Source organism: Labeo rohita, chromosome 13, assembly GCF_022985175.1.
Source record: "Labeo rohita strain BAU-BD-2019 chromosome 13, IGBB_LRoh.1.0, whole genome shotgun sequence".
In the NCBI taxonomy this organism is placed as follows: Eukaryota; Metazoa; Chordata; class Actinopteri; order Cypriniformes; family Cyprinidae; genus Labeo; species Labeo rohita.
The window spans coordinates 2,586,691-2,600,965 of record NC_066881.1 but is presented as its reverse complement, the minus strand read 5'-3'; the positions used below and the strand labels follow the sequence as shown (position 1 = coordinate 2,600,965).

General features: G+C 35.2%; 1 protein-coding gene across 1 annotated transcript in view; it reads right to left on the bottom strand.

Moving 5' to 3' along the window:
- Positions 1-11,604, bottom strand: part of plpp4 (phospholipid phosphatase 4) — a 230,496-nt gene extending 218,892 nt beyond the window's left edge. Inside the window, exons 1-2 of the mRNA XM_051126733.1 lie at positions 11,439-11,604; positions 11,200-11,312 (exon numbers count right to left, since the gene is read on the bottom strand). Coding sequence (XP_050982690.1) covers positions 11,200-11,288 — 89 coding nt within the window. The 5' untranslated portion in view covers positions 11,289-11,312; positions 11,439-11,604. The remainder of the gene's footprint in view (positions 1-11,199; positions 11,313-11,438) is intronic.
- Between the last annotated feature and the right edge of the window lie 2,671 nt (positions 11,605-14,275).

The following is a 14,275-nucleotide window of genomic DNA, read 5'->3' as shown; positions in this document are numbered from 1 at the left end:
ATGGCTTAAAGTCACAATGAAATCAAAATGAGCAGTTTTATCTATCTATCTATCTATCTATCTATCTATCTATCTATCTATTTTCTATTTCCCTTCATAGTAACAACAACAACAACAACAACAACAACAACCATAATTATTATTATTATTATTATTATTATTATTATTTATTTGATTAGTTACAAGACCCATAAGCAAAGATGGCAGATATCAGGGGATTTCAGGGCATTCTGAACTAGTAGAGAATTTGGCATTGTGATAATGTTAATGTTAGCAGATAGCTTTCTCTAGGTATTATAGACCTCCTTGAATGCTCATTTAAATACACAAATAAAGTACAGAATACATTTATTTACCTATTATCTGTTATATCCACAATAGATAATAGATCCTTAAAAAACTGTGTTACCTTGGGCGAGAGCTATTAAGCATTTTGGTTTCATAGGGTACATTTATACATCAACAACAATGTACTAAAAAATTAAAAGTTTGCATTTTGAAACATTTCAAGTACTGACAACACCACTGTCAAAACAATCCCTATTTACACAGATCTGTGAAAATGACTAAAATGCTGTATCATGCATGCCAGACCACTGATAATGTCACTTTGTAAAGAAACACTACACACTTGTGCACATAGCTATAGACTTAAAGAAAAGAAAAACGTCTCAGGTTACGACTGTAACCCCGGTTCCCCGAAGGGAACAAGACGCTGCCTGTTCCGGCGCACGTGCTTTAAAGCTTCCTGGTCCGTGACGTCACCCGTCTATAACGTCTCGCCTCTCAACTGGACTGATTACACAGGTGATTCAGAGCACGCTTACGCTGAGAGCGTTCCCCAAAGCATTTGTAGACGCAGCTCGAGTTCCTGAAGGGGAACAGTATTATTTTTTTTACTTTCACTCTGGGACCCATTTTCAAAAGATTGCATTTTCAGGCCCCATAAATGCTGCTGTCGTGTGAATGAATGGCCATAACTCACAGAACGTTTTATGTTTTTAACTGAAACGGTTTTAAGGTGATTTTCTCTGATTAAACTTTTCCTACTTCTGGAGTGAACTCCCCTTGATTGAGACAACATAATTGCCCTCTTCATCACATGTGGTCCAATATCAGATGGAGGATAACTTGATTCAGTTCCACTCCAATCTTGCTTTAAACTTCCATCCTGAAAACTGCCATTGACAGGCTACAATAAGTCACTTTCTTTCTATCACAAGAGCTCTGTGACCTGCCTTGCTGTCTACTGCCTATATACCTTATGCAACATCCTTCTAAGGCAGAATCCTAGCTCCCAACCTAATCACATACATGACCAATTTGGAACACACTATATGCCCAGTCTTAGTTACTTTATGCCCAACAAATAGGCACTGAAGACTCACAACTGACAATCGATTCAAGAATTCCCATTTCAATTGTCCATTGTTAGGCTGTCAAATTCCATCTTGGGATTGCAGTACTGCCTTAAAATTTGGTCAGAAAAATAAATATTTTAGAACAGCCTTTGCAGCCTTTGCTTTTCAGTTCAGTTTTTCCATTCTCGTTAACGCATCAGTTGTATGTTCTCGTCTTGTGTTGGATTTATTGTTGAGTGTGTCATTATAGGCTTTTTGCTAAATCGTCTTCATCTTCGTCTGCTTGGACAACTATGTGTGACACCAACTGTATAAAGCTTTTGATTAGGGCTGTCAAAATATACTGAAATGTTTCTCAAATGATCTTCTTTTATGTTCCATAGTTTATGTTAGGCCGTTGCAGCCTAAATGTTTGTGTAATAAATTGTATGCTGAATCAAATAAAATATTTCTATCTAAAGCTTCAATTTGTAATGTTGACTTGCTACTTTCTCATTTAATACAAAATAGCTTTAATAGTGTTTTGTAGCTATTTTCACAGTCAGTGTTATTTTTCGATTAATATGCATGATTAATGATTAATAATTGTGATTAATTAGATTAATTGACACATCATGTAATTAATTAGATTAAAAATTTGAATCGACTGACAGCCCTACTTGTAATATGTCTTGTTCAATTTTGGTGCAAAGTCTTCTTCTCTTTTTTCAGAGTGTTATCAACATCTTATCAGAACTAGGCTGATCCTTTTTAAATTGCAAAGAGAAATCTCTGAATTTATTTTAATTTTGTCACAAATACATTCTATTAAAATTGCTGTAATATGTAAGTTATTGATTTGGAGAAATGAAGCATTACATCACTTGCTCACCAGTGGATCCTCTCAGCAAATGGGTGCCGTCAGAGTATGAACAGTTGGTAAATTAAAGTAATCGCCATAACTCTATTTGATCAGCATGTTTGCAAGAAACAAACCCGTTATTAAGGCATTTTATCTTTAGCCACAATCAAGAATCACAATCATGAGAAACCTGTTCTGATCAAAGTATCTGCTGTTAACTGATTATTGTGCAAAGCTAGAAAACAAGACATACGCTGATTACCAAGACAATCAGCTTTATTGGTGTATTTCAAAGTGCCTGTTCTGCTCAAATGTAGGACAAGGTAGCAGTTCTGAAGAGAATACGACTATGTATTTATAGCAATATATGTCTACTAGAGAGGAAAACATTTTGAATTTTTAAAATGTCAATGTGAGATTTTTTGAGAAGTCACTGACTTCACCTTACTGACTGGCACTTCTAATTTGTGACACTCTCACTGCTTGCTGTGCTCTTCTGTCAATCCCACAATCCCCCATGCAATCCTGCCACTCACTTCCAGTCCATGCCAGTGGACATGCAGAATGTAAAAAACATTCCTCAAAACCACAGCATCCCATAAGCTGAGCTCCTCTATAACTGAAATATTATCTATAATCAGTTCTCCATATACTATAATCCTCTATTATCTTGATTTAGAAAGAACGGAAAAGCACCATAAAGTGACAAAATTATGATTTGCATGCCGCAAGCCTTCAAAAGTTAGACAATAGCTTTGAGTGAGTAACAATAAAAATGTTGTCATTCCCTGATTATCTTGCCCTACAGTGAATGGTCAGCACTGTGACTGTATTTTCTCATGAACTCTCATGAGAGCTATTTAGGGGTAGGTCTCATTTTTAAGATTTATCATGAATATTGGCTTAAAAGTGAGGCTGTTCATCACACAAAGCTATCTTTTGCCTTAAGATGACTTATATACAATAGCCATTGACCACTGTTACATATAATAACAATGATGCCACAGTCACAGTCCTCATTTACTTTCATTATACTGAAAAGAGTAGCCAAGATATTCACCAGAATTTCTTTAGTGGAAATAAGTAAATATTGGGGTGAACTATATTCTTTCAGTCACAACACTGGTCTAAAAAATTATACACAAAAGCCTTGCATTATTTCGTTCATGTGTAATGACAGAGTGCCAGAGTTAAATGTGTATTAATGAAACATTGTCTTAACAATAATAAAGTAAAATCTGATTTTTTTAAAGGATTTAAAGAAAGAGTCCTTAGTGAAGATTTTAGATGTTATGAAACACCCACTGGGTTTAGCACCAACACTGAAAGTAGCCAGTCATGCAAATCAATCAAAAGAGAGCACTATGTTAAAAGACACCATGAAATCAATTTTGATTTCATGCAAAAAGGTGATGACATGGATTCTATCTATGTCATTTCCTTCCATGTTTTAAAAGCGAAATCACACTCTAATGGTGTGGGGTTTAATAATGATTTCAGTAAATTACAAAAGTTGACCTGACAGAGTCATTCATTTCTCTCTATTTCTTGTGTATACCCCCTATTGACAATGTAAATGCTACCTTTCACATTTGTCATGGAACATGAATCTGTCTCTTGTTGAGATTTAATTTTGGGAAAGCCTGAGAGAAAACAAATCCACTTATGTCTCATTTGCACTTTAACAAATGCTAAGTTAGATTTCATACACTATAAATTAATTTAAGGATCATTTAAAAAAGAGAGAGGAGCAGGTAAATGAGAAACTACCCTGCAAGAACAGATCATGGCTTATTGCATTCTTGGTGAATCCAGAAATCCAAAAGGCTAAAAGGTTTGACTATACTATAAAAACGAATGAAACAATAGTGATTATAATAGCTGTCAATAAGTAATCCATCTTTCTAAAGACTGAGATCTAACTTCCAAATAGTGTTGGGGTACTAGACTCGAAGTTGGACTCGGACCGCAATTATGACGAGCTCTGACTCAGACTCCAACTCAACACAGGACTCAACTCGACTCGACAAGATGGATTCAGAGCCTACACTAGTTCCAAAGACTGACTAATACATTATTAGTATTACAATAACTCTAATATGAGTCACATGGTTCTGGCAAGCAAGATGTCAGCATATAGCCACATGACTCATTGAGCCCACTAATAAATCCCCAATAAAGGCGTGTAATACAACAAACGTTTGGACACCCTGTGGAATCACAATGAATATCTAAAAAAAACAGAAGGCAGCACAACAATGTCAGATTGATTGCACTGAGAGAAGCAGTGTCCAGAATATGCTGTCCTAAATGGATGATGTGTACTCTGGCATATCCAATCCTGCAGACCCATTATTCAATTCTGTTAATGGAACCAAATGTCATTTCCTAAAAATGGAAAGAGCTTTTTCTCAATTAGCAACCCTACTTGAGCAAACAAAAATGTAATACAAAGTTCAACAAAGGGCACGTGTATAGTGCGGGCATAGTAAGTAAATGGTCTTGGAAAATTGTGCTTCTTCGGCTACAAGTTCGGCTACACAGTTGGCAAGGCACCTAACTTCACTGTAAAATCTAATTAGTTGGGCTTACTTAAAAAAAGCATGCAAATCGATTGCCTTAAAAAAACTAAGTAAAGTGAAACAGGAATAGTATGTTTACTGACAAATGCTTAGTTAGTATAGTTTACTTACACCAGAGTTCTAGTAACTAGATAAGAACTGTAGGGGGTACTTGATCCTTTCCTTTAGATTTACTCTTGACTTAGTATAGCTAAGTCACTCACTCCCAGAGTGCACTGCGGCATGAATAAATTATGCAATTGCTTTGTTTTACTGCTGTTGTTTTTATTTGCTAATTTTATTTACTGTCTTGTGTCAGTAGTAGCACAAATAATAGGTAATAAAATAATAAAATGGTTAGAAATTAATAGAAATAAATAAAATTGAATTGTTACCATTGTTGTGATTTGCATGCTGAATGTTGAAGTCTGTCTGTGACTTGCGCACATTACCGCAAATATTAAAGAATAGTCTAAACCTAATTAAATTTCTCAAGGTATTTATGAAGAACAATGAAATTATAAAAGATCTATAGATATAGAAGGGGTATTAAAAAAAAAAAAACATAGCTGATGAATTAATTAGAAGATTGAGAAGGTTATCTTCTAAAAGCAATCTACTTATTACTTTTCTTCCCTTAAAATCAAAAATTACGACTTCATGTTGCATTGCTGCATCAATAGTAAAAAAAAATTATAGAAAGGTAATTAAAGTTCCAAGTGCCCAACCAAAGGGAACATTAATCACTATAATGGTAAGTAAAAACAAACAAACAAACATTTTACAAAAATCAACATCAATTTATGAAGTCAGTTTATGTGATGTTCACTCATATATTTCAGTTGTATTGAAACAACATTCAAGATGTCTTTGGGAAATGAGTGAATGTAACTAGTGAAAAATAACTGCAGATTAAGAATTTCCCCACCTCAAAAACTTTTCTTTTCTTCTTCTTCTGTTGTTATTATGCAAATTAGCAACATATTAGTGCACCGCTGCCTCTCACTGGTTTATTAAAGTCATTGGTTCCTTTGTGGCTACTTGAATATTTTAAGTAAGTGTCACTCAAAGTAGTAAGTAAATTGTTTTACTTGCCTTGAAAGTAGCTGTAACTTGCTAAAACCTAGTAAGTATAGCATCTAAGAAAAGATAACTAATTATATCTACGTAAGGTAAACTATTGGATTTTACAGTGTTCCTTTTTTTATGAACAGAATGAAACACATAGATTAACAGAAACAACTTGACATACCCTCGGTTTCGCGTAGTCCCAGACTAATGTGTTCCAGCTGAAATAAACTTGCACTGACTGATCTTAAAATATATCACTGCCTTTGTTTTGTCTGAAGATGAATACCAGTGATGTTTTTTTTTCTAAGACACATTTATAAAAATTACTTAAATGTACTAATTGAACTATGGCCTAATCCTGGCTTAGTCTAAGCCCTTTCTGTGAAACCAGGCCCAATAACTGAGCTGAGACCAATGACGGATATATACACACATAAGCATAAAAAGTTTCATGAATTGCAATAGTAAGTATTATTATTTAACATTATATTAACATTTCCTTGTGTTGCTGTGGTAAAACATGAAATTATAGATGTAACTGCACTAGATAGATATACACAATTTAAAACAACAGCATCAACAAAAATAGTAATAGCAATAATATGAACAAAAATAATAATAGTGGATGTAGGGATGGAAGTAGTGGCAGCAGCAGTGATAATAACAATAATAATAATAAAAATAACAGTAATAATAGTAATAAAGGGACTAGTCTGTGAAACTGTTGCAAATAACCTCATACCCCTCTTGGTCCTGCAGCCATTCCATTCCCACCGGCGAGCACAGCCACCAGACCCATCGGCACAAACCCCAACCCCACCTTCAATCCACCTTGTAAAATCTCCCCGCCACCAGTAAAACTCAACTCCCATACCAGTGAAAACTGCTTTGTAATCACTTTTATCTCTTTCCCCAAAGGGGTACTGGGCCACCATGACAGACACCTCCAGACCAGGCTCCCCTAGTCTGGGTGTGACCTGATGGATGGCAGTTCATTATTATTATTTGTATGTTGGCATTCCAGGTGTTCATATGTTTGTATCAGTTGAACCTTTTTTAAATTGTAATCTGTGTCTGCAATTGTGGTATACACTTAATCTCTTATCTCCCCAGCCAGAGACACCATATCTAGCCTAAATTATACTGTTATTTCATCAAATTAAGTGAGATAGGGTAACGCCATCAGAGGCAGCGAAAGGAGGGAGCAGGCTACCAAAAACTATATAGATAGTGCCCGTGCTGACAAGATGTGCTAATTAGACCCCCGACAGAACTAAAGCGGCCGCCACACCCAGAGACCTCATAAGCTATATAAATCATCAGAATTAATATATAATGAATTATGTTTATAACAGAAGAGGAACAAAAAAGCCAAATTGTTCTTGTTAATTGTTGAACAGTATATTAAATAATACTCAGGCTTTATTTATCTACTGTAATGGCAGTTTGTCATAAAACTTAATTGAGACATTAGATCACCAGGAATTTATTTTTCCAATTAAGTAATATCGTTTTTTGGTGATAGCTAGAGACATGAGTAAAGGCACTGAATATTTAAATTTTTAATAAAATATGAAACTAAATAATTAAATTTGAGAGGTATCACCCAGAAGGCACAGTACAGGGAGTACTGGGATTATAGTTTTGAAAAATTCAGTTAATTTATTTGTGACATCTGTCCAGAATTGAAGAACGGGTGGACATAACCAGAGGGCAAGAAGGTAATAGCCTTGTGTATTTAGATTGCAGTTGGTACATCTGTTAGAAATTCCTAGGCCCATTTCAAGCATCTTAAGTTCTATCTTCTTGTTCTACGTACAATTTTATACTGAATTAATTGGATATCTGTGTTTGTATTAAAAATAAACATATTTCTGCAAACTGTTTTCCAGAATTTCTCACCTATGTTGATATTGAGGCCTTTCTCCCATTGTTTAACTGGTGCTGCAGTATTGGTATTTATAGATAATATTAAAGTGTATAGTTTTGTAATTATTACTAATTACTAATTGTTTTAATATGTTTAAGAATTGGGGGAGGTTATGCAATATCTTTTTAATAGAATTGAGTGAGAGAGTGATGGAAGATCAGATATATAGTTATATTATTGATCCTTCCCCTGATGTTTGTTTTGATTCCCCAAACCCCTTTAATAAGAAAATGCTGCACATTGTATTCTGTGTTATTTGAAATGGTCAGTTACTAGTTACAGCATTTTCTGCAGCAATTCAGGGCCCCTCTCTGACTGTCAAAGTGAAAAAGGGTTTGCTGCTATTTTATTGGATCTTGGTGGGCTAACAAACAAATGTCCATCAGATAAGGCTGCTAGGACAACTGCCAGTTGCCCTGTAGAGGGCAAGAAGAAGACCTCTAGTAACAGGAGCGGAAAGGACATGACTTTTCTTCTAAGGAACTAACGGCCCTTCACCCATTATAAAACTCATTCCTAAGGGACTGCCCTAAAAATGATTTCTGGATGCAGCAGTAATGGGATCCAGTGATAAAACAAAGAAGGGTCACAAAGATCTATCCAAATCTACTCATAGCAATTTTTGGAACCCTAGATAGAAACTGCAACACCTCCACCTTATACTTAATCAGAGAAATAAGTATTCCCAATGACAGCCATGCGATGTTTAACAGTCTACACAAATGCAACTGTTAACATACAAATGGATATAACATGATAGTTCAGTCTTTTGTCTATCATGTTTAGTTAGCTTTCAGATCATTGCTAAAGGTATTTTGATGGTTGTTTGGGAAGTGAATAATGCACAGATGAAACTTTAAAGACACTGTTCTAATGGCATTCTTTAGACTAGTATACATGAATTTCAAATGGGGAAGATTGGGCCCCACCTGTAACAACACCACTGATGCCAACAGCTAATCACAACACTGCAAACTCCACCTCATCAGAAAGGGATAAATCTACCCTTTTAACAGATACTCCTCAGAGTCTCAAGCATGTAAGAGGAGAAACATTACAACTGAGTTCTGAGTTGATCAAGTATGGGTCAGAAGACATAGACCCATTTGCAATCAGGTTTAGCTCCAGCAAGCAAACCTTCAGGTCTACTTTCATCTGTTTGTTCCAGATTGCTTTGTTCCAGTTCGTTATACGCAAGTGGAACAGATTCCAGCTTGTTTCCCACTGCACTGTTACCTAGAACAACCAGTGAAAGATGTCAGCCAGTGAAATAATGACTTTCAACATATAGACACTTTAAGTGTAAGAAGTTTGTGAGATTTCATAGAGGTCTAAATATGCAATATTAGATCCATTACAGCAGAATTAGTCATAAGTAGGAATATTCCAGGATCTGTAATACACTTTCTTGTGCTTCAAAAAAAAAAAAAAAAAACTTCTCAAAAATCTTTTCACTATGGATCAGCATTCAGAAAGCATGCTGTCTCCTGATGGCTAGTATTTCAGGGCACATCAAATCTGGGCCAGGTCATGGAATTACTGACAGGCAGCAGATGTTTTGCTGGGAGGCCAGTTTTTCTATTCATGGACTCATATTATAAAGACATTTTACTGGAATCTTGTTGCAGCAGACAACACCTGGCAGTTACAAAATAATCAAGTGTCAGAAAAGAGAGCAGATATTGTACAAATGCGCTAACGTTTACTATACTGGGTTACACATCAAGAACATAACAATTAGACCTGAATATCAGTACACCACAGTAACAACTTGAAGAAAATGAGAGTGGCACTTGCCACAAAAATAAGAGTGTTATAAGTGGTCGTCAGGGTATTGCCTTGCAGTTGCTAAGGTGGTTTGAGTAGTTATGCTATAGTGTGTTCTAGGTGGTTACTAGGTGGTTACTTACTGTCTCAAGTCACATGATTTTCTGGTTTCTGGAGATGACTTGGGTTTTTCCTTTATTTAATCCTCAAAGTGTCATTTACAGCACAAATGTTGCAGGATGAGTCATAAGTAGTAATAGTGATGTTTGCTTTAGTAAACACTACTGGCAATCAACATCAGCATGAGGCAGCAGGGCTGCTCTTTATTCAACCCTGAAACTTCTGTCTTTTTTCTGGTCCTTCTAGGCAAAATATTATATTTCTGTGTAATGTTTCTTTGTTCAAGACAAAATTAAGATCCCAGTCCTAAATGTACAAATAAGGGTGACCAGACTTCCTCTGGTCTAAGACATCACATTTATTCCCTGTGTGCTGACTACAGCATAGACACTTGCATGCACATCCAAATTTTCCTTTTCAAATTGCAACATCACAGTTAATTCCAGGAGACATGCACACATTGCTTAGGTTTATCTGAACACATATCTGCAGCTATTTCAATCAAACCATGGAATAAACTGAAAAATACAGCTGATCATATTTCTGTGAGCAGCCAGTACTGTTCTAGGGACTGAAAATGATGTAGCATTGCAGGACATTAGGCCATTTACCCAAAAGATTAATGAAACTACAGCAAATCGTCGTTATGTCTTAAACACCTCACCCAAACCATCTAATTTCATTATTGCCAACATATTATAACAGTAAGTCATCTTCATAGGATATCAGCTCTAGATATAGTAACAGCCTAATTAAAAGAAAATCAATAAAAAGGTTGCTTATATGTCTAAGAAATCCTTGAATTAAGAACCCCATCAACCTGTTTGTACACAAAGCACAAGACTGTTTCTTTCTATAGACAGAATTTCTCATCTTATTCTTTCTGCAGGTTATGTTGATGCTTGCCTTTGTACAGTGCATTTCAAGAAATCTCCTTGGTAACACTTACTTGAAGCCTGTATGTAGGCATTATAATGATTTGATAATCTTAGAATATAAAATGTAATCCCTTAGATGGTTCCATGTTTATAAATAATTGTAATAATCCGTATTACCACACTTCCAGTTTTGTTTTATTTTTTATAAATAAATAAGCATGTTATAACTGTGGGTATAGTAATTTACAATTACAGCTTATAAGGTGCATTATAAAGTATTATCAACGCATTAAGAATGCTTTAAAATCCATTAAATTAAATACAATCTGCATATAAAGTGTTACCTTCTACCCTATTCTTCGCCTTGGTTTTTCAAAATACATTTGATAAAAAACTTTGAAACACTTGATTAATCAGATATACCATTGAGTAAAGAAAACAAGTATTACATTTTAATATGAAAAAAAAAAATCATGCTGTTATATATACGATTTTAATGTTATTTGTTTACAATTATACCAGTTTAATCGTATGGATGTCTTGGTTGATTAAGCCACGTTTCGACTATCGCGTGATATTTTTTACCATATATTGCACATCTTGCACATGACATTGCATTATAATGTGCACGCATGAATGCTTGTCTGGCAAATGCAGGTAGCCTACTTACACAAAAACTCCAAAGAGCAGCACTCTTATGGCAATCTCCAGCGCCAGATCACGCACGTATTTCCTTCGGTCTGGGGGAGACATCTTCATGTTGTTCACACAATCGAATTTTGACTGAAAGAAATCAAAAGCAGAAACCAAAGAAGTCGGTGGTAGTCCACTATTGTCCTAAATACGCGACACACTTTGGCGTCTGGCACCTGAAGCTGTTTGTCGCTTCGTGTTCATTTAAAAAAATACCCGGTACTGATGAAATGCTCTTGTTGCACTACAGTTGTAGTATGTACAGTACGGAAGTTCTATTCCTTTTAAGGGTGCAGACGAATCCTGTAGTGCGATGAGTGAACGCTGACGCGTCTGTGAGCTGGACCGAACCAGACAACAGCATCTAAGCCAGGTGATGCTCTCTGATGAAAGTGTCTAAGATGAAGTGCGTTCGCTCTCTCTCTCTCTCTCGCTCTCTCTCTCTCTCTCTCTCTCTCTCTCTCCCTCCCTCTCTCCCTCCCTGAGATTTACATTACCATGGCTAATGAATTTTTCGTTCCTCGCCTTTGGATCTTCAGATATTTGTATCAAAAGTATCTGAGTCTAGACTGTTAGTGTACCATTGTAGGAACTGTGGAAATACTATTCTATAGTGACGATCTCAGATGGCAATAGCTACTGAAATATTACCGTGTTCGTGATTAGACATTAGTTTACAGTGCTCCGTATTTATCCATTCACAGTCATGCATAATATTGCACAGTATATAGGGTTAATTTTGCATATGCATTACCTTTTGAAAATAAATCCATCAGTCACTGCTGTTTTGTCAGAGCCAGATGCAGTTTTATTCTCTTATTCAGTGTTCGAATTGTTTCAAAGCTCTTGGGGGGTCCCCCTAACCAAACAAGTTTAAAGTGATTTTTTACCGTTTGTGGGCACTTTTTTAACCTTTATAAAGCCATTCTTTTTTCTGAAAGTGTGCATTATCTTTTGTGTCAAATTCTTAGATTTAATCAATAAAGTCACTTAGAATAATAAGACATTTTAGGCTGTTATCACACAAATAAAATCACTATCAACAAAACTCACCTTTTCAATATAGAGGAAACACAAACGCTGCATCTGAATTGGCATTTAGATGTATTTACCCACTGTTTAATGCAGAACATGAATGCATTTAACCTGCAGTTACAAATGCATGAAAATGTTTTAATTTTTTAATCCTAAAACGTTTGAATGCTGATATTTCAAATAATTAAAAAAAAAAAATGAAAAGGTACTTTAAATGTGGAATTACAACCGCCAGTAGGTGTCAGAAAGTCACATTTAATAAGTGAATCATTGCGATTGAACCGAATCATTTAAACGGTTGATTCATTCAGGAACGAAACACCGTCATGTTGTTTAGAGACGCAAAACAGTGCAGTGGCTGTGTTTGGAATGATTTTTGTTGGCGAAACACAGCAAAAATAGGCAATATGGTGTCTAAAACGTAAGTCTCTTTAATATTAACTTCTAGCTTATTGAACTGAATAAAATCAATATCACATTTGTGCTTTTTGAAAAAAAAAGGCACTCTTCGTGTGATATTGATTAACTATATGAAATTATATAAATATACATTTTCTGCTCCCATAGCCTGAATTTTTGGGAAAATGCATTTTATTAGACTGAATCACGAAGTGAAAGAACGCACTCGAAATGAGCACAGTCAGTTTAGCGAGTGTTTAAGCACTCATAACTTCTCTTATAATCAGTAAAGCTGTCCATACACTGTATGATTAATAAATCTCTTACTTACATAGTTCGTACATCTGCACTTTGTTGCTTTTAATGAGGGAATTCGCGAGTTCAATCTGAACAAACAACTGTTCTGAACGCCTCTGATTGGCCACTGCATTCTAAACTCAACAGAGTCGTGTGTGATTGGTTATAATGCGCAACGCTGTGAAAACGCGTAAAAAAAAGATGATTTAACGTGAGCAGGTCTAAATTTAATATAGCAATCGAATTTTTTCATTTTAATTTTCACCATTTTTATGTTTGAAGTATTATATTTTTATTGAAAAACCAGGGGACCCCCCAAGTATATTTATTTGGGTGTTATGGGAGGTCCCTCAGATTCCATATATTCCAATAGTTGTACCTTGGTTAAATATTGTCCTATCCTAACAAACCAAACATCAGTTGAAAGCTTATTTGTTCAGCTTTCAGATGATGTATAAATCTCAATTTTGAAAAATTGACCCTTATGACTGGTTTTGTGGTCCAGGGTCACATATATATATTTTAGGATTTAGGATGTTGTAATTGTGTTTTTTCTTTCTTTTTTTTTTTAAATCAATGAACAATAATTTCATTAAGATATGTATGAAGGACAAGGTTCTTTCAAAAAAAAATTCATGTTTTGATGCATTTGCATAACTACTGTGTAATAACAACATGTACTGTATAAGGAATTATTGGTCCCACTTTATATTAGGTGACTTTAAATACAACATACTTTATAATGAAATAATAAATTGTTTGTTACAATGTACCTATTGTTTTCATGTTGAATTGCAAAACACTTTTGCTGCTACTGAAATGGAGAACAAGTAAAGTTAGAAGTGGGTTTGGTGGTCTGGGGCTTGTACCATGATGGTTGCTTAACAAACTCAGGGTTACAGGATTAGTTTTAAGTTGACAAATCCAAACCAGAAAAGAAATATTATGCATGGTTAATAAGTTTTGTGAATCATCCTGCTTACTCATTCATAAAACAATATATTGACATGTTTTGTGATAGAAAGCCATATGCGACGGAGTGACAATGGCCATGAATATTTATTGATTCACACCTGAGAGACAAAGGGCCATTTTTTTTTTTTTTTTTTTTTTTTTTGAGGCAGCTGCAGCAAGGAATGTGAGGAGAGTAAAATAATGGGGTGGGGGGGGGTTGATAATTTGTATAATCACAGTATAATCAAAACATACATAATGAAGGTCAAAGACACATTATTTTACACACTGATCTAACCACAGAGATGTGAACAAACCTTTTGTCATTCCTGAACACTGAATCTGTTCAGCAAGTTAAACAAGTATAC